The sequence below is a fragment of the Phyllobates terribilis genome, unplaced genomic scaffold (genome assembly GCF_046119375.1).
Source record: "Phyllobates terribilis strain yellow unplaced genomic scaffold, ASM4611937v1 Scaffold_2__4_contigs__length_985480577, whole genome shotgun sequence".
Lineage (NCBI taxonomy): Eukaryota > Metazoa > Chordata > Amphibia > Anura > Dendrobatidae > Phyllobates > Phyllobates terribilis.
The window spans coordinates 427,853,331-427,879,120 of record NW_027362762.1 but is presented as its reverse complement, the minus strand read 5'-3'; the positions used below and the strand labels follow the sequence as shown (position 1 = coordinate 427,879,120).

At 47.8% G+C, this 25,790-nt stretch overlaps 1 protein-coding gene across 2 annotated transcripts in view; it reads right to left on the bottom strand.

Annotated features, from left to right (window-relative positions):
• Positions 1 to 25,790, bottom strand: part of CAMKK1 (calcium/calmodulin dependent protein kinase kinase 1) — a 422,153-nt gene that overhangs the window by 175,084 nt on the left and 221,279 nt on the right. For both annotated transcript variants that reach the window (XM_073665198.1, XM_073665200.1), the window contains exon 5: positions 5,324 to 5,375. In XM_073665198.1, the coding sequence (XP_073521299.1) occupies positions 5,324 to 5,375 (52 nt within the window). The remainder of the gene's footprint in view (positions 1 to 5,323; positions 5,376 to 25,790) is intronic.

Sequence of the window (25,790 nt, the reverse complement as noted above, 5' to 3'; positions counted from 1 at the left end):
CAGGAAAGGAAGACCAAGAGTCACCTCTGCTTCTGAGGATAAGTTTATCCGAGTCACTGACCTCAGAAATCGCAGGTTAACAGCAGCTAAGATTAGAGACCAGGTCAATGCCACACAGAGTTCTAGCAGCAGACACATCTCTTCAACAACTGTTAAGAGGAGACTTTGTGCAGCAGGCCTTCATGGTAAAATAGCTGCTAAGAAACCACTGCTAAGGACAGGCAACAAGCAGAAAAGACTTGTTTGGGCTAAAGAACACAAGGAATTGACATTAGACCAGTGGAAATCTGTGCTTTGGTCTGATGAGTCCAAATTTGAGATCTTTGGTTCCAACCATCGTGTCTTTGTGCGACGCAGAAAAGGTGAACGGATGGACTCTACATGCCTGGTTCCCACCGTGAAGCATGGAGGAGGAGGTGTGATGGTGTGGGGGTGCTTTGCTGGTGACACTGTTGGGGATTTATTCAAAATTGAAGGCATACTGAACCAGCATGGCTACCACAGCATCTTGCAGCGGCATGTTATTCCATCCGGTTTGCGTTTAGTTGGACCATCATTTATTTTTCAACAGGACAATGACCCCAAACACACCTCCAGGTTGTGTAAGGGCTATTTGACCAAGGAGGAGAGTGATGGGGTGCTACGCCAGATGATCTGGCCTCCACAGTTACCAGACCTGAACTCAATCGAGAAGGTTTGGGGTGGGCTGGACCGCAGAGTGAAGGCAAAAGGGCCAACAAGTGCTAAGCATCTCTGGGAACTCCTTCAAGATTGTTGGAAGACCATTTCCAGTGACTACCTCTTGAAGCTCATCAAGAGAATGCCAAGAATGTGCAAAGCAGTCATCAAAGCAAAAGGTGGCTACTTTGAAGAACCTAGAATATAAGACATATTTTCAGTTGTTTCACACTTTTTTGTTAAGTATATAATTCCACATGTGTTAATTCATAGTTTTGATGCCTTCAGTGTGAATGTACAATTTTCATAGTCATGAAAATACAGAAAAATCTTTAAATGAGGTGTGTCCAAACTTTTGGTCTGTACTGTACATATCAATTAGTTTTTTGACCATCTAATCGCTGTAGTAATTAGTGTTGAGCAAGCGTGCTCGTTTAACCTTTTAATTGAACACGCTCACGTGTTCGCCGAGTATTTGCGGCATGCTCGGCATCTATGTTTGAGCTGCCGCATCCGCATGTGTCACGGCTGTAAGACAGCATCAACACATTCAGGGATTGTCTAACAAACAAGCAATCCCTGCATATGTCGCAGCTGTCTTACAGACGTGACACATGCAGCCGCAGCGGCTCAAACATAGACGCCGAGCATGCCACAAATACTCGCCGAAGACCAGAGCGATTAAAAGGTTAAGCGAGCACGCTTGCTCAACACTAGTAGTAATGTAATAGATCATGCATGGACTTAATATCATGTGGCCTCCACTCACATGTCGAGAAGTCCAGCACAGAAGTCCATTTGATGTCAGAAAACTAATCCTACACCAAGCACAAAACTTGCATTGTTTTACTGGTTAGAACATAAATGTCAAACTCTGGCCTGTGGGCCAAATCTGGCCCGCAGGGTGGTTATATTTGGCTCGAGACACCAGAATCGCAACCCCTATGTGGGGCTATAATTCTGTATGGAGGACTATGTGGGGTTCATTATATTGTATGGATAACTATGTGGGGCCCATTATTCTGTATGGAGGACTATGTGGGGCTCATTATACTGTATGGAGGACTATGTGGGGCTCAGTATACTGTATGGAGGACTATGTGGGGCCCATTATTCTGTATGGAGGACTATGTGGGGCTCATTATACTGTATGGAGGACTATGTGGGGCTCATTATACTGTATGGAGGACTATGTGGGGCCCATAATTGTGCATGGAGGACTATAGGGGGCTCATTATTCTGCATGGAGGACTATGTGGAGCCCATTATACTGTATACTGGTTGGCCCGCAACTTTGTCCAAGTTTTCCTTTTGGCCCTCTGTGTGTTTGAGTTTGACATACCTGGGTTAGAAGGAATAACATAATGATTGTAACAGTAGTAAGTATACCATCTTTTTTCAGAGATCACATGATTGGTCCAATATTTTACAAATGTTGACTATGCGGGCTCTAAATCAAAGCAAAAGTGGCACTGTAACTTATTTAGTTAGGATGGCATTTTGTTGTAGTGAACCCCAACAAGAAACTTGTGAAATGCCATCTATGTCTTTACTTAGACAACTAACTTAAAATGAATACATTTTTATCTTTGTACTATGGGTTCAACCTGTTGAATAATTTTCATCTTGGTGCATTTTTGGGAGATTGCATTAAATCTGTGCTTATCTACATTTTAGATATAGTAGTAAATATCTTGGGTTCACTCTTTTTGTGATCAAGAGATAAACAATCTGCATTTTTCTCTATAAAGAAATAAATACAAATTAGTCATCCCGAATATTTTATAGATTTTTTGTATTTAGAGAAAATGTAGTCACACAAAGTATTAGGCTAAGTTCCCACGATGCAGAAATACTGCAGATTTTTTTCGCATCTCCCTGGCAGGAAAAACGCATGCGGATTGTACATGCGGATTGTAAATGCGGATTGTACATGAGTTTTTCCTGCCAGGGACATGCGGAAGTGAAGCGTTCTTCACATGCATTTCCGCATGCGGGTTGACAAGCGCTTTTCCAAGCGATTTTAGCATCACTTGGAAAGTGCTTGACAACTTGGTCACACTATATAAATCCATGCAACCGGCATGGATTTATATACTGTGACCAAGTTAATAGTTAAAAAAAATAATAAAAATGGTAAAAAATAAAAATAAAGATTATACCTACCTTCTGATGGCCCCCGGTGTTTTCTCCGCTGCGTCCGGTCTGTTGTATGGGTCGCGGTGGTGCGAAAGGATCTGCCATGACGTCATTTAGTCATGTGACAGGTCACGCGACCGCCGACGTCAGCGGTCGCGTGACCTGTCACATGACTAAATGACGTCACCGCAGGTCCTTTCACACCACCGCGACCCATACAACAGATCGGACGCAGCAGAGAAAACACAGGGGCCATCAGAAGGTAAGTATAATCTTTATTTTTTATTTTAAATTCTTTTTTTAACAGGTACTTTGGTACCTGGGTCTGGAGGAGAGTCTCTTCTTCTCCAGACCCAGGTTCCATCCGCACATTGAATAGCTTAATATCCGAATGCACATGTAGTGATGCGGATATTAAGCGATTCAATGCAAGTCAATGGCGGCAATTAAGTTGCGTGTCCGCAAAATTAGTGGACATGCTGTGTATTTTTCCGCAATGATAATCCGAAGCGGAAATTTCCGCAGCACGTGCACAGCACATGCGGATTATCATTGGGGACCCTGGAGCACGTTTTATCAAGCGCTTTTTAAGCGTTTTCGCTGCGGAAAAACGCTTGAAAAACGCATAGTGGGCACACAGCCTTAGGCTTTCCTTTATACATATTTTTTTTTACGGCAGTTTTCCATTTTTAAAGAAAGAAATAATGTGGTGGTAATTACACTGTTACTGCAGTGTGCTACTCCAGCCTCACACATTATTCACATAATGGAGCACATTAAGTGGCCTTTAAGGAATCTTGCATGAAGCAAGCTGTGTACGTGTCTCCTTGGTTTTCTTGAATACCAGGTGATGTCACCCTTCTGTGTTATGTTCTGTGCATTAAGTTCCAATGACATGTGTGGATTGTACAGATCTCTGAAAAGGTTAGAAGCTCATGTTCTGATGACAAAGAATAGTTGATTGACGACTCCACCATTCTAGAAAAAAATAAAAGAGTTCTGACCTAAACAGGCTATTAATAATTTTCAATTATAGTGTGATGCAAATGATGATATTCAATGCATCCACAGCTAAAGCTTGAGAATATGGTGAAAATAAAATGCTCTAAATACGCTCCTCAACTTATCTCTAATGTAATAATGTAGTTCAATGTGAAGAATGATTACACTTTCATCCACCAATCCATTACAGTGTAAAGAATAAAACCTGAAATGTTATCCAAAATGATAAAACTAATTAGTACAAATCTCATTTAGGCTGGTGGTAAGCTGAGAGGTCTAAAGGCCCCGTCACACTTAGCGACGCTGCAACGATCCCAACAACGATACGACCTGTCAGGGATCATTGCTGCGTCGCTATGTGTGACGGGGCCTTTAGACCTCTCAGCTTACCACCAGCCTAAATGAGATTTGTACTAATTAGTCAAACAGGCAGGCTCACCAACGATCAGGGGAGCAGCGACATCGTGGAAAGAATCTTTCCACGATGTCCTGCTCCTGGTTACCAGCCTGCTGAAGCAGGAGCAGGCTGGTAACCATGGTAAACATCAGGTTACTAGGGGCACACGCACACCTAGTAACCCGTTGTTTATCATGGTTACCACTCTGCTACAGTGAGCGGGAGGTTACCGCTCACTTTAGCAGGCTCGTAACCATGATAAACAACGGGTTACTAGGTGCGCGTGTGCCCCTAGTAACCCGATGTTTATCATGGTTACCAGCCTGATCGCTGCTACCGCTGGTCACACACAGCGATGTGTGCTGACCAGCGGGAGGGCAACGACCAAAAAATGGTCCAAGACACTTTGCAGCGATCAGCGACCTCACAGCAGGGGCCTGATCGCTGCAAAGTGTCACACATAGCTACATCGCTGGTGAGGTCGCTATTGCGTCACCAAAACCGTGACACAGCAGCGATCTCGCTAGCGAGATCGCTATGTGAGACGGGGGCTTTACTAAACTTCTTATAAGCCCACTTAGTAAAGAGGACGTTCTTCATTTGAACACAGCAAGTTGGGTGTTTGCTCTGTAGATATTGCAATTAAAAAAGAACAATTATTCAGTAGTAATTAAATATTGGCTGGTAAAACAATGGACATCATCTGAATTGAAGATCTACATTTTACCTAGTGAAATAGAAGCTAATTCTTCCATTTTATATACAGTCATGGCCGAAAGTGTTAAAACCTTGAAATTGTCCCAGAAAATGAAGTATTTCTCCCAGAAAATTACTACAATTACACATTGTGTTATACACATGTTTATTTCCTTTGTGTGTATTTGAGCAACACAAAAAAACAGAGGAAAAAAAGGCAAATTGGTCATAATTTCACACAAAACCCCAAAAATGGTCCAGATACAATTGTTGGCACCCTCATCTTAATATTTGGTTGCACACCCTTTGGAATAAATAACTGCAATCAATTGCTTAATATAACCATCAAAACTAATTATTTTATCTATATACAGAGATTCCTTTAACGTGAGAGATTAATTAAATACATACGTGGGAAACCATATTGCTTCAATAATCTCTTCTTCGAAAGTAGTTTCATAGCCTAAGAAAAATAACACATGGGTAGGTTATAAAATGCAAGCAGAAATCATTACATAAATCTTCAGTTACTATTTCAGTGCACATAACCTGCGATGTTGATAAAATATTTTTATTACTATATTTTTAAAACATCAAGGCCCGAATTCATTAATACTGGCATTTCGTATGCGAGTGTTAATAAGGGGTGGGCATGAATACCATGTACTGAATGTTCCGCGCATTTTATCATTGACGTGTGCCTCCTCGTGCTTCACCAGAAATGTTACTCCAGTCGTCGACTGGAGTAACATTTCTAGCCTAAGAAACTCTGCCACTATTGATGAATTTGTAGAGGGACCTGCCCCATCCCAGCTCCATTTTGGTGGTTCTGCCCTAAACAGGTGTGAAAAAAAGTAGCAAAATTTATGCACAACTACCTACTGCTTTTTAAAGTATTTTCCACCAGTTTTCTGACCTAAACACTTTGATGAATCGGGGACCAGATGTTTTACCTGTACTGTAGTGTAGTATAAAATCTGGTCATCTGCACCCCAACAACCCCCTTCAGCTCTGCATACTATTCAAGAAATAAGGCTTTCTAATTTGTTGTTCCCAAAACTTGGTCTTATATATTCCTCTGTCTTGGTAAACTTCGCAATTGTGTCCAACATAAAAAGTCACAATGCTAAAATCAGAGATATACAGTTTATACATGTAAAGCACTTAGATTGTTAGGAGTCAAACAATGGGATTTTATTGCTTGCAATGGATTACAACTCCAAATTTATTTTCGCAACTTAATTCCAGTATTACATCAACCAAAATACAAAAAGACAATAGTACACTACTGAAAATGAGGAAGAGCAGACCCATCAATTGTTTGTTTGTTTTTTTAATCCCAATAGGTTTTATTTGGATCTTTGCATTTTCATTTTAAAGCACAACTTCAGCGTTTGTTTTATTGCACGGCTGGAGAGGTGCTACTAATCTAAGTTCTTCAGATTTTATCTGTACTAATTGGTCTCCAGCAGTTTGTGACCTGCTGGATGACTACAGTGTTTGCTGTGTAGGGATGTGGACTGTCTTACCCTGTTCCTGCCCCTGAAGGCAACAGACGCACTGTGTGAATACCATCGTACGGTTTTATATATGAAGTAACATGTGTCTAATGTAATGTGATATAATGTATTATGGTGATGTACAGTATATAAAGTCTTAGAGCATAATGAGAATATAGCATAAGGATAAGTTTAGGACGGCATAGGCTATTGAAGAGTTTAGCATGTAGATAGGAAATGGTTAAGGTTGGGATTAGCTCAGTGGGTGGGCACTAGTGCTGATAAGAAGGGGGCACTTCCTGGTTAGAGGGAGTTCAGTGTCAGCCAGTGAAGTGCGGAGGACAGTTCAAGGTCAGGTGGGGTGGTGGGTTGCTAGAGGCATCATGGGCCAAACATTCAGGGCAGTGGGCAGCCAAATGGAGATACGACATTCCAACAGTGTCTGGAGCCTAGGGCTCAGGCCAGGTACCATGGAGCGGGCTTGGTATTCCGACATCACTCGGTCGGTGGACATGGAGTTATGTGGTGGCAGATGGCCGGTCCCGGGTGCACTGCTGGAGTGGACAACAAATCCCTGGGGCTGATGGAGTCAGCAGGTTTGGGGGTAGTCCAGAATGAACGTGTGGAAGAACAGAAGAGGAGTTGTGCTAAGGAGGAAGGAAGTCTAAATTGCTGTGCCCTATCCCACCTGATGAACTTGGACTGTTTACTAAAAGTTTGACTGTTGCACAGAACCTGGTGTCCCACGCATTGTGTGAGGCAGCGGAGACCTGCAGCCTACAAGTGAGTGTGATGCACCCCACGCCCTACAGTACACTGGGACTGGGACACCCCTTGTCTGTAAAGTGCCAGAGCGCAACCGGACAGCAGCTCGGTCGCAACTACCGCTCTGCAGCACTTTACAGCTAGGCAGTCTGGAAGTCATAACTCAATGTAAATGTGAACCAGAACAAGGCCAGAACGAAGCTCTCATAGATTTACACTGAGAGCTTGTGACTGTTACTTCTGACTTCAGTTCAGGCTGAAGTTGCAGTCACAAGATGGTGGTGCAAGATCGGATCGGCGCCGGGAACAGCTGAAGACAGCGCCTGGTAAGTATAAGACTAGGCTCAGGGAACTTACATTAGGTGCACCACTCCAGCGCTGAAATTAAAAAAAAACATTGGAGTTGTGCCTTAAGCTTTTTCCTGAACCAAACAAGTAGTGTAGCATGCATCTTTGTTTCTTTTTAACTATGTATTAAAGTCGCATTGAAACACGTCACTTCTGCATTTATCACCCACTCCTGGTTTTGGCTTACAAATTCTGAGGTAAAAAACTGAGAAAATACTGAACGTGTGAATGTGGCCTAATTCCTTCAGTTGTAAATTAGTTGCAGATCCACCTCTTGTATTTAGTGGGTTACATAGCCTCAGAAAGTACTGGAAAGGACTGAACCAAAATTCATAATACAATTCAGTTACTAAAGGTCACAATTCCAATTAAAAGATGGGGGAAAATCCAATATTGTGACATACAGCCCCACTGAGACATGACAGGATAAAGAATGCCAGCTTGAAAACCAGCTACACTAAATTACTTTTCTTTTAATGCAATTCAAAACATCATCCCATAAAATGACTTTGCAGCACACATTTGTCATTCGTCTGTGCTGAACTCCTCTAAATGACAAAACACTTTATGCAAAAACATAATGGAATAACGATTTATGGGTTTTTTCTGTCTACCCAATCAACTGGAGTAAATTTACATTGACAGTCTGGTTTACACAGCTTTTTATGTTTCTACCCTGAATGGCTTCAACTGGTACTGAGTTTACTAGTTCAAGCAAAGTCGATTCCATGAAAACTCATGCTCATTGTGCATTGAAAGATGCAGTGGAACTTTTTGGGTTATTTTTTTTCCCCATAAGCTTAAAAAAAAACTGCATGTAAAAAAAATACATTTTTAAGTGCGGAAATTCACAATTTCTGCATGAAAAAACACAAACAAATCTTCATCAAATCTGTACCATAACACATCAGACCATGTTCACACATAGTGCAAATGCTGTTTTTTTATCTTCATGTTTTATGCAGGTATCCACACAAAGTTCTGCAATAAGAATCTTCTTTGATTATTGTGTTTTTGCTGTGGTTTTGTTTATGCGTTTTCCTCTTCATTGATGTGTTTTTGGTGAAGACTTGAAACACCTTTTTCTAATGCATTTTTTTGGATAAAAACATCGATTCTGCACTTAAAGAGATTGTGCAGCCTTAGGCTACAATTCTACAGTCACTCTATGTGACTGAAGACTTGTGAATTCTCCAGTGATGGTGCCGGAAGCATGTCCGCAAGTATATGATTTGTATACATGCGGTCACATGCCGAATAGACGTGCGTGCAACCATGCTCAATGCAAGTGTATTTAGTGAGGCCGAACAAGTCTAGTTAGAATGTGGCCGGAAGAATGCAAATCACATATTTGTGGTCACATGGATGTAAGCTCCCTGCGCAACCATCAGAGAATCCTGACAGCAAGCAGTGCATGCTCTGTGAGGATTCACAAGTCTGCAGTCACATAGACAGTACAACCCCTTTAAAAATTAAATTGCATTTTTTATATGCGTATATTTCAGGATTGCCACGAGAAGCCTATGGAGACAAATCACAGTAAAAACTAACAAATTTTTCAGACAGAAAAGCTTTGATTCTACACTTAAAAATGCAACTTATGTGTTTTTTAGGCTTACCAAAGAAATTTCTAGACACAAATTGCAGCAAAAACACAAAACTCAACATCCACTTTAAATGCACAGTGGGCATGGGTATTCATGAAACCACATTCACCTTGCTTGAACATTTAAATAGGCCACTGTGAATGATGCGGGCATCTTGTTCAGATTTCCATTTTTCTGTTCTATTGTGGGAACAAAGGACAGACCTCATAATGAAAATGGATCCATCCCAGGATGGACACAAATAGTGCCATAATGAAAATTATGGAGGAAAAGAATGAATGGATTGCGCCGAATACTTTATTTACAACGCGTTTGAAGAGCAGACAGGTTGACCTGACAAAGAGAGCAATGTGATGTACAAATGCGTTGTTAATAAAGTATTTTACAGTTTTATCCACTTGCGCTATCCACTCATTGTTTTTCTCCATAATCTCCACTATTGGAACATAGTAAGTTTATGAATTCTTTTTTTACATTTATCTTTAACAAATTTTAAATACAAGACAAAAAGCATATAACAAAGAAGGAAAAGAATAAGAAACAATACAAGAATTAAACATCATCATGAATATAAAATATTCTCTTGCAATTGATAAACCATGACTACTGAACAAGCTGTATATTAATGGAATCAGGTATAGAATGCCCCGAAATTTCACAGTGGGTGAAATTCCATATCTAGCAAGTTCTAGAACACGGCGAGAGAGGAGAGATACAAAAAAGCAGGAAGGAGAAAGAGGGGAAAAAAGGGGAGTTGTGGGGGGATAAAATGGGGAGAGGGGGAGGGAGAAATGAGATCCCATAACTGCCAGCTCAACTTCCCCGTCAAAGGTCTGATACTCTGCGGAGGATCTGAACTCCATCCAATAATACCAAGTTTTATAAAATCTTTCGTAGGAGTTATTAACTGAGGAGGGGAGTTCCTCATTAACATAACTTCATTCAGTTTTGAAAATCAGAGAGAGATAGTCGGTGGAGAGTCTTTTTTCCAAATGTACGCTGTTGCGGTCGCAATTATATGCCTTACTAAGGTGTCTATATAATCTTAGTGGGATATCACAGCGATGGAGAAGGAAAAAACCTGGGTTCAGGTCAGTGCGTTTATGAATTGACGGGTTTGATGAGGAGCTGCCTAGTGACGCGCCCCCTGGGCCAGTGTTGTTTGGGGGATACCCGGAGCCGGATCAGATGGGGGTTGTAGTCTCCGAGTGGCGGTGACCCGGTCCGTGCCCAGGGTGTCAAGCTCAGTGTGTGGCAGTCCTTATAGATGTTACTAGATGTTCTTTTATGTCGACTGACGCGCCCCCTGGGCCATATTCTTTAGTGGGAATATCCGGAGCCGGATCAGATGGGGGTTGTAGTCTTCCGAGTGGCTGTGACCCGGTCCGTGCCCAGGGTGTCAAACTCAGTTGTATGTCTCGGGGGAGCTGTGCGAGGACCTCCACTAGGCCTAGTGGGGTCGTGGTTTCCAGCAGGCTCCTGACCAACGGGTCGGTGCTGCTCTGCTCTTCTTCCAGCAGGCTCCTGGCCAGCGGGCCGGTGCTGCTCTGCTCTCTGGCCATCTCCGGGTGAGCTTCTCCGATATTCTTCTCCCGGCTTCTTGCCTCCGGGTGCGCTCGCTCTAGACTGCTCCAGGCGGCACCCATCTTTGTTCTCTCCTTTCGTCTCCTCCCACCTCGAGGGCGGTCCCGGGGCCACTTGGTGACTGTCAGCTCCAGGGGCTGTTCTTTCACGCCGACAGACACCTCTAGCATCACAGTCTCTGTTGGTGGGGGCGGTTTCCACTTTTGGCGCCATTTTCGGTCCTGGCCCACGATGGGAGGTGGCCTCTTGCCATCCTCTGGCACGCCCATAATGGCGTCCGCTCTTCCAAGGCGGGAAACCTTTGGAAATGGCGGGAATCGTCTCCCAGTGGCGGGAAACTCCGCAGATGGCGGGAAAAAGCTGTTAATGGCGGACAACCGGCGGGAATCGACTGGTGATGGGGTCCGATGACGGGGACCCTCCGGAACCGGCAGGAGACTTCTTTTTGAGGTAAACTTGCACTTTTCTTCAGGCACGCAGTACCCGGGTGTTGCGGGCACGTAATCCTGCCGACTACGCCAAAGTTGACGCGCCCCCTGGGCCATATTCTTTAGTGGGAATATCCGGAGCCGGATCAGATGGGGGTTGTAGTCTTCCGAGTGGCTGTGACCCGGTCCGTGCCCAGGGTGTCAAACTCAGTTGTATGTGGCAGTCCTACAGATGTTATAAGTTCTTTATTGTCGACTACGCCACCCGTTGTGTTGCGGTCACTATGGCCGCCGCTGCAGCAGGGTCCGCTGAGGCTGATGGTGTAGGTGCAGCTTTTGGTGGTATAACCCCCAACGGGTGGGGTATAGCCTCAGGGGGTCAGGTGCAGAGGATGGGGGTTGTGGTGGTGCAGCATAGGTGTTAAATGACGACAGAGTCGGGTTGTGCAGTTTAGGGTATTTACTCACTGCTGATGTTCCGGTCACTCCAGCTTCAAGTGACCTCCCGAGCCGTGCTGCGTCCACCAGGTCCTGGATCCAGCCAACCCCCAAATAAGTCCGGAGCGTGACCCTGAGCTCTCCTTCTGTCCTTTCTCTGGCCGTCCCCACTATTGATCCACCCAGGTCCAGCTCCCTCGGGCCTTCTGTTGGGAGACCCTTGGCCTTGGGTTCCCTGACCCTCCACGTGGTGTGCCTTCGTGGTGGATGTGGTGGGTGGCCGTGGCAAACGCTGCCCACGGCCTCCGGTCTCTGGCTGGGGTGTGTTTTTGCCCCCACCAGCTTGGGTTCCGGTACCCTGATGCCGACTCTTCACCCGGGGATTGAATTTGGGTTCTTAGAGTCCTCTCTTTGTCCCCTCTCTGGGTCTTTCCTTCTTTCTCCTCTCTCTCTCTCTGGGACTGCTCTGCTCCTCTTCCTCCTCTGACTTCTCTGCAAAGGCTGACAGACTGACCCTGTTCTTTGATGGTGCCCACCTTATATACACCCTATATGTGTGAGCTCAGGTGACCAGCACCCAATGAGCTCCTATCTTTACCCAGGCTGCTCCCCCTATCTGCCCCTACACTACTTGGGATGTACCACCCCCCTCCCACTCCAGCCAGGAACAGACTCGGTCGTACCTGCACATTTCTAAGTGGGAGTACCGTCGGCCTGTTCCTCGGAAATGGGATGTGTGTAGTGCATGCAGCCTACCGAGCTCAGATCCACACTCCATCCTTACCCGGGAGTGGAATATCACACCTCTGGGTTGAGGTGCAATACCCCTGTAGCAGCCGAATCCTCAGGGTGCTACATTCCCCCCTGGTAAATCACAGCACGTCCTCGGGCTGTAAGACATAACACCAAAAACATACATTTTTTTTTTCATAAAACAACATAATAAAACATCATATAAAAACTTTTCATATAAACATTCTCTCTTCTTTTTCTGGTTCCTCCTCCGGACACTGTGCAACGTGTGTCCGGGAAAAGTGCGACAGTCTCTTAGAAAAATGGTTTTCCTATAAAACCGGTAGGGGGCGCTTTAGGAAGCGCAACTATATATAAAGGGGTAGTGGCCGCTCTCAGTCCTCGGCCAGGTAATGGGAATAGGGATGACCGCTCTCAGTCCTCGGTCAGTGGGATTTAGGGGTTAAACGGGTAACAGTTCACACTTGCTGGTCCCAACGGGGACTATTTTTTAGCAACAGCAACAGTTTCAGTTTCAGTTTATGGTGCCCCGACGGGCAACTATATACAGCTCCTGCTTCGCTGTACTTAACGACGGCGTCCTCCTGCTCTTTCTTTATTGTTACCTTTGGCTCTAGTTTCAGACCCGTCCGGGTCCTCTTGTTCTTCCTCCTCACACCGCAGCTCCTCCTCTGTCAGGCGATGCACATGGAGGGCGTAAGGTCCTTTGGCACACTTGTGCCGGGTAAAGGTGACCTCGTCCCCGATATAAAGGTCACGACCTCTGTGCCCCTCCGGCAGATGGGACTCCACATCTCTGCGCGTGACAAAGACGTCGCCGGGGGTGTTGTGGTCTCTGATGAAGCCCCACCCATGCTGCATGTTGAACTTAATTACAGTCCCGGTGGTGCGGGGACTGTGCGCTGCACGGGGGTCCCTCCTGGTTCGGCTCTTCTGCTCGGCGCTCCTTATTTGGGCCTGTTGTTCCCGGACCCGCCTCTCTCTCCGCTCCCTCGCAAACTCCTCGAGCTGCTGTCGGCAGCACGCAGCACGCTCCGCTGCAGCTGCCCTGGTTTCTTGAGTGAACCCCATTAGGTCTTCTCCGGTGGGGTCCCACTCAAATTGGGTCTCTTCAAGCGGGGGCGAGATCCTTATCACGGGCTTCGGAGCCGGAATCAGGGGTGCACACATGGCCCCAACTCTCCTCTGGTGCTCCAGTTCATAATATCTCTGGGGCCAGATGAAAGGCTGCCCGTCCGGCCACGTGTGCTGGGCAAACAAGTCCTCTACCAGACGCGGCACCCTTGGTTTTACGGGTGCGGGCGCGGTGGTGGTGGCGCCCGGGTTGCCCAGGCCTTGCGGCCAGGCCTGGGGCACCTGGAAGGTGAAGGGCACCGTCAGGACGGCGGCGCCCTGGGCTACCTGGCCTTGCGGCCAGGCCGGAGGCTCCGCGGAGGTAGGGGGCGCTGTTGGTGATGCGACGCCCGGGAATTCTAGGCCCTGCGACCAGGCTGGTGTTACTTCCTGTTTTGCCACGCTCGGGGTCGGTGCGCATGGCGTCACAGGGGTCGCGGCGGCGGCTTCCGGTTGGGGCCTAGTCTGCGTCGGTGACATGGCGTTTTCGGGCACAGCAGGGGGACTTTCGGGCTCTGCGACGGGGAGCTGGGGCAGGTAAGCGGTGTCCTGGTTTGGGGTATAGACGTCCCCTTTACCTGCCTCCATGCGTTCGGCTCCCTTCTCGGCGCCGTCTCCGGCCTTGGGTCCTCCCGCGCCATCCTCAGAGGCGGTCTGTCTCCTCATCTTGGCTGGCGTGCTCCGGGTCTTGGTTTGCTGGGCCATCTCTCGGCTCCACTCCGCCAATGTCTCTCGCTGTACCCGGGCCATCCTCCGTGCGAGGCCCTCCAGGGCAGTCTGTGCACACTCCCGGTCTCGGGGGAGCTGTGCGAGGACCTCCACTAGGCCTAGTGGGGTCGTGGTTTCCAGCAGGCTCCTGACCAACGGGTCGGTGCTGCTCTGCTCTTCTTCCAGCAGGCTCCTGGCCAGCGGGCCGGTGCTGCTCTGCTCTCTGGCCATCTCCGGGTGAGCTTCTCCGATATTCTTCTCCCGGCTTCTTGCCTCCGGGTGCGCTCGCTCTAGACTGCTCCAGGCGGCACCCATCTTTGTTCTCTCCTTTCGTCTCCTCCCACCTCGAGGGCGGTCCCGGGGCCACTTGGTGACTGTCAGCTCCAGGGGCTGTTCTTTCACGCCGACAGACACCTCTAGCATCACAGTCTCTGTTGGTGGGGGCGGTTTCCACTTTTGGCGCCATTTTCGGTCCTGGCCCACGATGGGAGGTGGCCTCTTGCCATCCTCTGGCACGCCCATAATGGCGTCCGCTCTTCCAAGGCGGGAAACCTTTGGAAATGGCGGGAATCGTCTCCCAGTGGCGGGAAACTCCGCAGATGGCGGGAAAAAGCTGTTAATGGCGGACAACCGGCGGGAATCGACTGGTGATGGGGTCCGATGACGGGGACCCTCCGGAACCGGCAGGAGACTTCTTTTTGAGGTAAACTTGCACTTTTCTTCAGGCACGCAGTACCCGGGTGTTGCGGGCACGTAATCCTGCCGACTACGCCAAAGTTGACGCGCCCCCTGGGCCATATTCTTTAGTGGGAATATCCGGAGCCGGATCAGATGGGGGTTGTAGTCTTCCGAGTGGCTGTGACCCGGTCCGTGCCCAGGGTGTCAAACTCAGTTGTATGTGGCAGTCCTACAGATGTTATAAGTTCTTTATTGTCGACTACGCCACCCGTTGTGTTGCGGTCACTATGGCCGCCGCTGCAGCAGGGTCCGCTGAGGCTGATGGTGTAGGTGCAGCTTTTGGTGGTATAACCCCCAACGGGTGGGGTATAGCCTCAGGGGGTCAGGTGCAGAGGATGGGGGTTGTGGTGGTGCAGCATAGGTGTTAAATGAAGACAGAGTCGGGTTGTGCAGTTTAGGGTATTTACTCACTGCTGATGTTCCGGTCACTCCAGCTTCAAGTGACCTCCCGAGCCGTGCTGCGTCCACCAGGTCCTGGATCCAGCCAACCCCCAAATAAGTCCGGAGCGTGACCCTGAGCTCTCCTTCTGTCCTTTCTCTGGCCGTCCCCACTATTGATCCACCCAGGTCCAGCTCCCTCGGGCCTTCTGTTGGGAGACCCTTGGCCTTGGGTTCCCTGACCCTCCACGTGGTGTGCCTTCGTGGTGGATGTGGTGGGTGGCCGTGGCAAACGCTGCCCACGGCCTCCGGTCTCTGGCTGGGGTGTGTTTTTGCCCCCACCAGCTTGGGTTCCGGTACCCTGATGCCGACTCTTCACCCGGGGATTGAATTTGGGTTCTTAGAGTCCTCTCTTTGTCCCCTCTCTGGGTCTTTCCTTCTTTCTCCTCTCTCTCTCTCTGGGACTGCTCTGCTCCTCTTCCTCCTCTGACTTCTCTGCAAAGGCTGACAGACTGACCCTGTTCTTTGATGGTGCCCACCTTATATACACCCTCTATGTGTGAGCTCAGGTGACCAGCACCCAATGAGCTCCTATCTTTACCCAGGCTGCTCCCCCTATCTGCCCCTACACTACTTGGGATGTACCACCCCCCTCCCACTCCAGCCAGGAACAGACTCGGTCGTACCTGCACATTTCTAAGTGGGAGTACCGTCGGCCTGTTCCTCGGAAATGGGATGTGTGTAGTGCATGCAGCCTACCGAGCTCAGATCCACACTCCATCCTTACCCGGGAGTGGAATATCACACCTCTGGGTTGAGGTGCAATACCCCTGTAGCAGCCGAATCCTCAGGGTGCTACACGACTACGCCACCCGTTGAATTGCGGTCAATACGGCCGCCGCTGCAGCAGGGTCCGCTGAGGCTGGTGGTGTGTGTGCAGCTCAGGTAGTATAACCCCCAACGGGAGGGGTATAGCCTCAGGGGGTCAGGTGTAGAGGATGGTGGTTGTGGAGGTGCAGTGAGGATGGTAATGAGACTCAGAGTCGGGCTGTGCAGTTCAGGGTCTTTACTTACTGCTGTTATGCTGGTCACTCCGGCCTTGAGTGACCGCCCGAGCCGTGCTGCGTCCACCAGGTCCTGGACTCGGCCAACTCCCAAGTAATTCTGGAGCGTGATCCTGAGCTCCCTTTCTGACGTTCCTTCTCTCTGGCCTTCCCCACCAGGGATCCACCTAAGTCCGGCTCCCTCGGGCCTCTTGTTGGTAAACCCTTGTCTCTGGGTTCCCTGACCCTATTCTTGGTTTGCCTTCCGGGTGGATTTAGTGGGTGGTCGTGGCAGATCCTGCCCACGACCTCCGGTCTCTGGCTAAGGATTAGGGCCCTCCACCAGCTTGGGATCCGGTACCCTTGTGCCAACTCTTCACCCGCTGATCTAATCTTGGGTTCTTGGAGTTCTCTCTTCTCCCCCTCTGGGTCCTTCTTTCTCCTCTCTCTCTCTGGGCCTTGGAGCTGCTCTTCTCCTCTGCTCTCTTCCTCTGACTCACTCTACAAAAGACTGACAGACTGACTGACCCTGATCTAAGATGGTTCCCACCTTATATACTCCCTCTATGTGTGAGCTCAGGTGACCAGCACCCAATGAGCTCCTAGCACTACCCAGACTGCTCCCCCTATCTGCCCCTACACTACTGGGATGTTCCACCCCCCTCCCACTCCAGCCAGGGACAGACACTGTCGTACCTGCACATTTCTCTAGTGGGAGTACCATTGGTCTGTCCCCCAGAAATGGGATGTGTGTAGTGCATGCAGCCTACTGAGCTCAGTTCCACACTCCATCCTTACCCGGGAGTGGAATACCACACCTCTGGCTTGAGGTGTAATACCCCTGTAGCAGCCGAATCCTCAGGGTGCTACATTCCCCCCTGGTAAATCACAGCACGTCCTCGGGCTGTTAAAGATAAAAACATCCAAAACATACAATTATTTTTCATAAACATCAACATATAAACATATAAAACATCATATATATATCAGCAATAAAACGTTTTCATAAATAACATTCTTGTAAACATTCCTGTCGCTGGTTCCTCCGGTCACGGTGCAACTTGTGACCGGGTAAAGTGCGACAGTCTCTTGAAGAAAAATGGTTTTCCCATAAAACCAGTAGGGGGCGCTTTAGGAAGCGCAACTATATACAAAGGGGATATGGCCGCTCTCAGTCCTCGGCCAGGTATTAGGAACTAGGGACACACGGGCATCAGTTCACACTTTGTCCCAACGGGGAACATATTTTAAATAAGTAACAGTTCTTGGTACCCCGACGGGCAACTTTATACAGTCTCTCTCTACCGTACTTCAACGACGGCGTCCTCCTGCTCTTTCTTGTTGGTTGGTTTCAGTTTCAGACCCGTCCGGGCCCTCTTGCTCCTCCTCACACCGCAGCTCCTCCTCCGTCAGGCGATGCACATGGAGGGCGTAGGGTCCTTTGGCACACTTGTGCCGGGTGAAGGTGACCTCGTCCCCTACATACAGGTCACGACCTCTGTGTCCCTCCGGCAGATGGCTTTCTACGTCTCTGCGGGTCACAAAGACGTCGCCGGGGGTATGATGGTCTCTAATGAAGCCCCACCCATGCTGCATGTTGAATTTTATCACAGTCCCGGTGGAAGGGGGACCATGAGCTGCACGGGGATTCCTCCTGGTCCGGCTCTTCTGCTCCGCGCTCCTTATCTGTGCTTGCTGTTCCCGGACCCGCCTCTCTCTCCGCTCCCTCTCGAAGACTTCGAGCTGCTGCCGGCAGCACTCTGCACGCTCCGCTGCGGCCGCCCGAGTCTCCTGAGTGAACCCCATGAGGTCTTCTCCGGTGGGGTCCCACTCAAACTGTGCCTCCTCCAGCGGGGGTGAGGTCCTCTTTACAGGCTTCGGAGCCGGAATCAGGGGCTCGCACATGGGCCTTGCTCTCTGGAGTTCCAGCTGAATGTACTCCTGGGGCCATACAAAGGGCTGCCCATCCGGGCACGTATGCTGGGCAAATAGATTTTCACCCAGGTGCGGCACTCTAGATGTTGAGGGCGCGTTGATGGTAGCGGCGCCCGGGTTGACCAGGCCTTGCGACCAGGCTTGGGGCACCCTAAAGGCAAAGGGCACCGTAAGAACGGCGGCGCCCTGGGTTACTCGGCCCTGCGACCAGGCCGGTGGCTCCGCGGAGGTAGGGGGCGCTGTTGGAATTGCGGCGCCCGGGGGTACTAGGCCTTGCGACCAGGCTGATGGTATTTTCTGCTTGGCCACGCTCGAGGTCGAGGCGTGTGACGTCACAGGGGTCGCGGCCGCGGTTTCCGGTTGAGGCCTAGTCGGCGGCGGTGACGATGCAGCGACGGGCACGGCAGGGGGAACTTCGGGCTCTGCAACGGGGAGCTGGGGCAGGCACGCGGTTTCCCGGCTCGGGGTAGAGACGTCCCCTTTACCTGCCTCCGTCCGTTCAGCTCCCTTCTCGGCGCCGTCTCCGGCCTTCAGTCCTCCTGCACCATCCTCAGAGGCGGTCTGTCTCCTCGTCTCGGGTGGCGTGCTCCGCTGTCGGGTTTCGGTCTGCTGGGCCATCTCTCGGCTCCACTCCGCCAACGTCTCTCGCTGTACCCGGGCCATCCTCCGTGCGAGGCTCTCCAGCGCAGTCTGTGCACACTCCCGGTCTCGGGGGAGCTGTGCCAGGACCTCCACTAAGCCTAGTGGGGTCGTTGCTTGCAGCAGGCTCCTGACCACTGGGTCGGTGCTACCTGACTCTCCCTCCATCTCCGGGTAGGCTTTCTCTGGACTCCCCTCCAGACTTCTTGTCTCCGGGTGCGCTCTCTCCAGACTGCTCCAGGCGACACCCATCTTTGCTCTCTTGTTCTGTCTCCGCCCACATTTAGGGTGGTCCCGGGGCAACTTTGTGATTGTCAGTTCCAGGGGCAGTTCTCTTACGCTGATGGACACTTCCAGCATCACAGTCTCTGTTGGTGGGCGCGGTTTCCGCTTTTGGCGCCATTCTTCGACCTGGCCCACGATGGGAGGTGGCCTTTTGCCACCCTCTGGCACGCCCATAATGGCGTCCGCTCTTCCAAGGCGGGAAATCTTTGGAAATGGCGGGAAAAAGCTGCAAATGGCGGACAACCGGCGGGAAACGACCTGTGATGGGGTCCGTTGGCGGGGACCCTCCGGAACCGGCGGGAGACTTCTTTTTAAGGTAACGGTGAACTTTTCTTCAGGCACGCAGTACCCGGTTGTTGCGGGCACGTAATCCTGCCGACTACGCCAAAGTTGACGCGCCCCCTGGGCCAGTGTTGTTTGGGGGATACCCGGAGCCGGATCAGATGGGGGTTGTAGTCTCCGAGTGGCGGTGACCCGGTCCGTGCCCAGGGTGTCAAGCTCAGTGTGTGGCAGTCCTTATAGATGTTACTAGATGTTCTTTTATGTCGACTACGCCACCCGTTGAATTGCGGTCAATACGGCCGCCGCTGCAGCAGGGTCCGCTGAGGCTGGTGGTGTGTGTGCAGCTCAGGTAGTATAACCCCCAACGGGAGGGGTATAGCCTCAGGGGGTCAGGTGTAGAGGATGGTGGTTGTGGAGGTGCAGTGAGGATGGTAATGAGACTCAGAGTCGGGCTGTGCAGTTCAGGGTCTTTATTTACTGCTGTTATGCTGGTCACTCCGGCCTTGAGTGACCGCCCGAGCCGTGCTGCGTCCACCAGGTCCTGGACTCGGCCAACTCCCAAGTAATTCTGGAGCGTGATCCTGAGCTCCCTTTCTGACGTTCCTTCTCTCTGGCCTTCCCCACCAGGGATCCACCTAAGTCCGCCTCCCTCGGGCCTCTTGTTGGTAAACCCTTGTCTCTGGGTTCCCTGACCCTATTCTTGGTTTGCCTTCCGGGTGGATTTAGTGGGTGGTCGTGGCAGATCCTGCCCATGACCTCCGGTCTCTGGCTAAGGATTAGGGCCCTCCACCAGCTTGGGATCCGGTACCCTTGTGCCAACTCTTCACCCGCTGATCTAATCTTGGGTTCTTGGAGTTCTCTCTTCTCCCCCTCTGGGTCCTTCTTTCTCCTCTCTCTCTCTGGGCCTTGGAGCTGCTCTTCTCCTCTGCTCTCTTCCTCTGACTCACTCTACAAAAGACTGACAGACTGACTGACCCTGATCTAAGATGGTTCCCACCTTATATACTCCCTCTATGTGTGAGCTCAGGTGACCAGCACCCAATGAGCTCCTAGCACTACCCAGACTGCTCCCCCTATCTGCCCCTACACTACTGGGATGTTCCACCCCCCTCCCACTCCAGCCAGGGACAGACACTGTCGTACCTGCACATTTCTCTAGTGGGAGTACCATTGGTCTGTCCCCCGGAAATGGGATGTGTGTAGTGCATGCAGCCTACTGAGCTCAGTTCCACACTCCATCCTTACCCGGGAGTGGAATACCACACCTCTGGCTTGAGGTGTAATACCCCTGTAGCAGCCGAATCCTCAGGGTGCTACACCTAGCACTGGATAGAGTTGTGCCAATCCCTTTGCACAACCGCACAAGATGAGCAGGGCACCTTAAAGTACACTGTGTTCCAAATTATTATGCAAATAATATTTTCTCAGATTTTCCCAAATTACCTATATGAATTGCAGTCATTGTAATTTTCCAGTCAAATAACTATTAGAGTACAATTGAAAGGTTTTTGAACAAGCGGTCCTATGTGCAAATGTAACATCACCTAGAATAAAGTTTTGAGTTGAAAACTGTTTGATTTCAGTTTGTAATAACCTGCTAATGCTTATAATTTCAAAAATGACCATTTTTTGTTCTTTATTAAAATGAAAAGGTTGAAAACTCTGCTGTGCATAATAATTTGGAACATGCATTTTGAGTGCAGTTTGAGTTTTTTATTTTTTAAAAAATATACTGTTATCATAGGCAGTTTGTACAAAAACCTTTAAATTGTACTCTAATAGTTATTTGACTGGGAAATTACAATGACTGCAATTCATATAGGTAATTTGGGAAAATCTGAGAAAATATTATTTGCATAATAATTTGGAACACAGTGTAGTGAGGGTGCTTGACACGAGTCACGAATGTACTAATCTATGGGAATGCTGCGCTTTCCTTTTATCTTTGAAATTTTCCTGGTTTCTCTTTGGATGTCCTTAATTGGAACAGGAAAAAAAATGGTGATGAAGTCTCTGATGCAAATGTAAACCTTGTGAACAATGAGAGATGAGTTGATACTTTTCCAGTACATGCTACTATACTATAAACTGATCATCTGATCTGTTTCAATTTCATAAGGGATTGTCTTCATGTTAGAAACAATATAGAACCATACATTGGATACAACCCCTCTCTAGATAAATCCAAGTTATACATCTTTATAATTTGAAGCTTGACAATAATGTTTCACAATATTATAGCTTTATGAGAAATGCCACAAAATGTACAAAAAAAGACTAGCAACGTTACAGTATTAGAATCCTGACTTTACAAGTGCCTATGCTGTCTTCATCAGATTTCTAGTACTAAACTTTCTTCAATCTCATTTACCAATAGCAGAATAAGCGCAAAATGAAGTTGATTAAATTATACCTGGCAGAACAATATCATGGTACTGTAGCATTGTTCATTCCAACAAGGCAGCTACTGAATTGGTGCACATTAGCACAGGATCAAACATAACCAATGCTCGCTCAATCTCCATGGTTAAACTTCATTTCAACACAATATGGCTTGTAAAAAATGTAAGAGGGTGTAGGAATACCAATTGAATGCACCAGTGCTTGGTTTGTTTGTACATGTGATACAATACTAAATTTTCTGTTAAGAAATTGGTAAATAAAATGAGTCTCAGCTGAGGCCCCTGCCATACTTCTGCCTCACTTTTTTGAAAGACAATGTATCTCCCTAGTATGGCAACTCTCAGAAAACTTATCAAACCCTATTACCACCTAAAGGGCCCAAGCACAAAAATAGATTCCCACAATAAAAGAATTGCAGCATTGAAAGGAAGGCATTGTTTTCCATTAAGAACTTCATTATTAAAGGGGTTGTCTAGGCTTAAGCTACAAATCTGCAGTCACTCTATGTGACTGTAGACTTGCTGAGGTGGCAAGAGATTTATTGGATAAGGTAAGATTCTTTTTTAAAAAAGCACTCCCATTCAAATTGTATGTGCTAAGCCTGTGTGAACGTATAAGTAGAGTAGGTGCATTAATATACTCACAGATCACCCTCTTCCCAGATTTCCATCACCGCTCTGGTCCTCTTCTGAGTCCAACTCACCAGATGAATGTGTGAGCTGAAAGTCACTTTTACAATGTAAGCCTATCGAGAGTCATAACTATACTCCACAGGCTTACCTTGTAAAAGTGAGTTCCGGCAAACATAAACCCCTGGTGGATCCAGAGTTTTGGAACTTCAGTCACGTGGCTCTGAAGAGGACTGGAGCAGCATTAGAAACCAGGGGAGATGGCAATCGGTGAGAATATTAATGCATCTACACTACACTATATACTTAATGGGAGTGCTTCTTTAATCAAAAATATTTCACAATTCTTGGTCAAGTTTTGTAAAATCCTGGAAAAGCCCTCCAACAGTGTACAACGGTCTTCAATTACAGGACATACTTGCAATTTGTTTAAACACTGTTGTAGTGAAGGAAAGGAATATTATTTTCCAGCCTCCAAACATTGTACATTCAGCCAAGCAGGACCATCAATTGCTATTATTATATAATTACTAAACTAAACAGAGAAGGCCAAAATAGTACAGTGTTATATGATCACATATTTTATTCACAATACGTTTAGTCTAGGAGGTTTCTTTTATCTAAGGGGTTGGCCATTACTTTACATAACCCGATCATGTGAACTAACTGCCAAACGTAAGCACTTTACTAAATACTATGCTTTTCCAAATCTTGCTGTAACCTTAGCTGTTCTTTTAGTCACATGATCTCTCCCTGAACATCTGCTGATGTCATGTCAAAATCTCACTCAGTTGGGGGATCTGTAAACTGACGGCTGGACGTGGCTTGCCATGTGGGAGGGGTTCTATTCAGCAGAGCTCACTCTGCTCCTGTGTAGACCCAGCCCCCCTTGTATTTGTATATATAAAGCAGGGTATATATACATGTACATACACTGCTGTATACCCTGTGTAATGTACAGTATGTACAACCTGATGTATATTCTCTATTATATGATGTCATAGAAGATATGTGTCATAGAAAATATTAACATCTCTGCAGTCACACTAGAGAGGGACATTCTTCCCCCTCCTTCCTTTCTCCTCCCACACAGAGCTGCAGTACAAGACAAGAGCTGACAGTCTTAATTTTCTTAGATGTGAATTACGCAGTTTAACATATGGGAAATGAGTAAGACTGCGATGTATAGATTGGAGAAAAAGAGATGTGAACCAGCTAAGATAACATGCAAGAGCTCCTTTTGTGACATTAGACCCTGGCAATATTAACATGGATGTATATTGTGCATTGACAAAGAGCTATACAATAGACAGGTAATTGAGGCAGGAGAAGTCTTTTCAGAGAGTTGGGCAACAAAAGGATACATGTGTTTACACATAAACAGTGCAGTGGAAGCCCTTTTGTCCACAGGAGATGCATGTTGGATTCAAGTAACACTGTGGTTTCCTGCAGTGGAAATGTTACAATAAGCCAGCCCAGCCCAGTTTGTATAAATCCGATATTGATGAGACATACATTTTCAGCATCAGGGAGAACCAGGGAAGACGATGCATATTTTCTCATAACTGTGACACCTGCCTACAAGCCACAAATAAATAGTGAACAGATAACTGACAACAGCCATGACATGTTTGGTCTCTGGGTAAAGATAAAATCCCGATGAAAAATATAGCGGTGATCTCGAACTTTTATGATTATCCGGAGAGGAGTTCCCGAAGGGCTGAGGACATCTCACAACCCAGCCCACGTGAGGTCATCAAAGGGGGCGGCGTGGGTGGAATTCAGGGGCTCAAAAAAGACAAATTATGATCTGTGTTCAATGTCAGAAAGATACATGTCAGTGTAAGCTTGATCCCGTTAACCAGACGTTTTCAACCGGATTGCTTCCGTCTGTTAGCTGACTTGTCTCTGCGAGCGCATAGTAAGTTTCTTTTGTTTTATCTTTTTTATTTTATGTAACTGTATATGCTGCATTGTTTTGTCTCCTTTGAAAAATATTTTGTTTATTTTTTTTATAAACACAGACTCCTTTTGGATATTAAATATGGATTAAATATAAAATGTAATAGTTCTGCTCCTTTTGTTCTGTAAAATGCTCCTCAAAGCCATATGCTATCAGAACCAGGCCTCCAGTTAGCCTGTATGTAAAAACGACTGGTGGTGGCAACGAGTAGTCTGGGGTTATCGTGGAGTTAGCGGTGATCATATGGGAGTATAGACATAGTCTATGTGTTGGAATCCGGAGGTGTATATACCTGCGCTCACTATTAGTTTTCCAATAACCGGCCTATTAGTGGGAACAGCCTGCGGCCTCCTCCGTTAATCGTCGGTCAATCATATAAATGTCCAGACGATAGGGGGCAGCAGATTGCAGACCTTCCTGGGCTGCAATAGTCGTGACAAATTGGTGGCAGCGGTGTGATATTACAGAACATCAGTGACCTGGTTTGAGCAATCATTCCTGTCACTGAAAGTTTTGAGGAATCAGACTCAGTGTTTTTAATATTTTTTATCTGGGACATTACAGTACGTGTAGCAGTTACAGGAGCGAGCAGAGCAGAAGGCCCAAGACAACCAAGAGGCCGCTGAGCAACAGGCCCAAGCTGAGAAAGCTGAGTGAGAGGATGAGCGTCGGTACCAGCTAGATTTAGCCCGAATACAGAAGGAGCCATCCACCTCATCAAACCGTGAGTCCAGCCATGCCTACAGCTTTAAACCCAGTCCTGAGCATTTTCCTGTGATAGACAAGGACGGGGACTTGGACATATTTCTGCGGGGGTTTGAATTAGCCTGCAGGCAGTACCAGCTGCCTGAGGACCGGTGGACCCGATATTTAACCCCAGGGCTGCGAGGAAAAGCTCTGGAGGTGTATGCTTCTCTCCCTCTAGACCAAGACGGAGACTATGAGGCCATGAAGCAGGCCCTGATAAAAAAGTACCAGCTGACTCCAGAGGTTTACCGCAAACAGTTACGTTTTTGAGAATTTGATTACCTGCCAACCAACAATAATTCTGGCTCTCACAGACCTGTTAGTTTTTCTTCAAAAAGCCCTCCTACTCTACACTCATTACCAGTATTAATTGCACCTGTTTGAACTCGTTGCCTGTATAAAAGACACCTGTCCACTCAATCAATCACACTCTAACTGTTAGAACCCTCCTGTTTGTTTTTTCTATCTTGTGTTTTGCGGTCACGTGACCATCTGCCTATATGTTCCAGCTCCGCCCTTCTGGCCTTGCTGGACTTCAGTGTTGTTTGACTGTCTCTCTAGCCAGGTGCTTCGGTGCCTATCTCTGTCTTGTT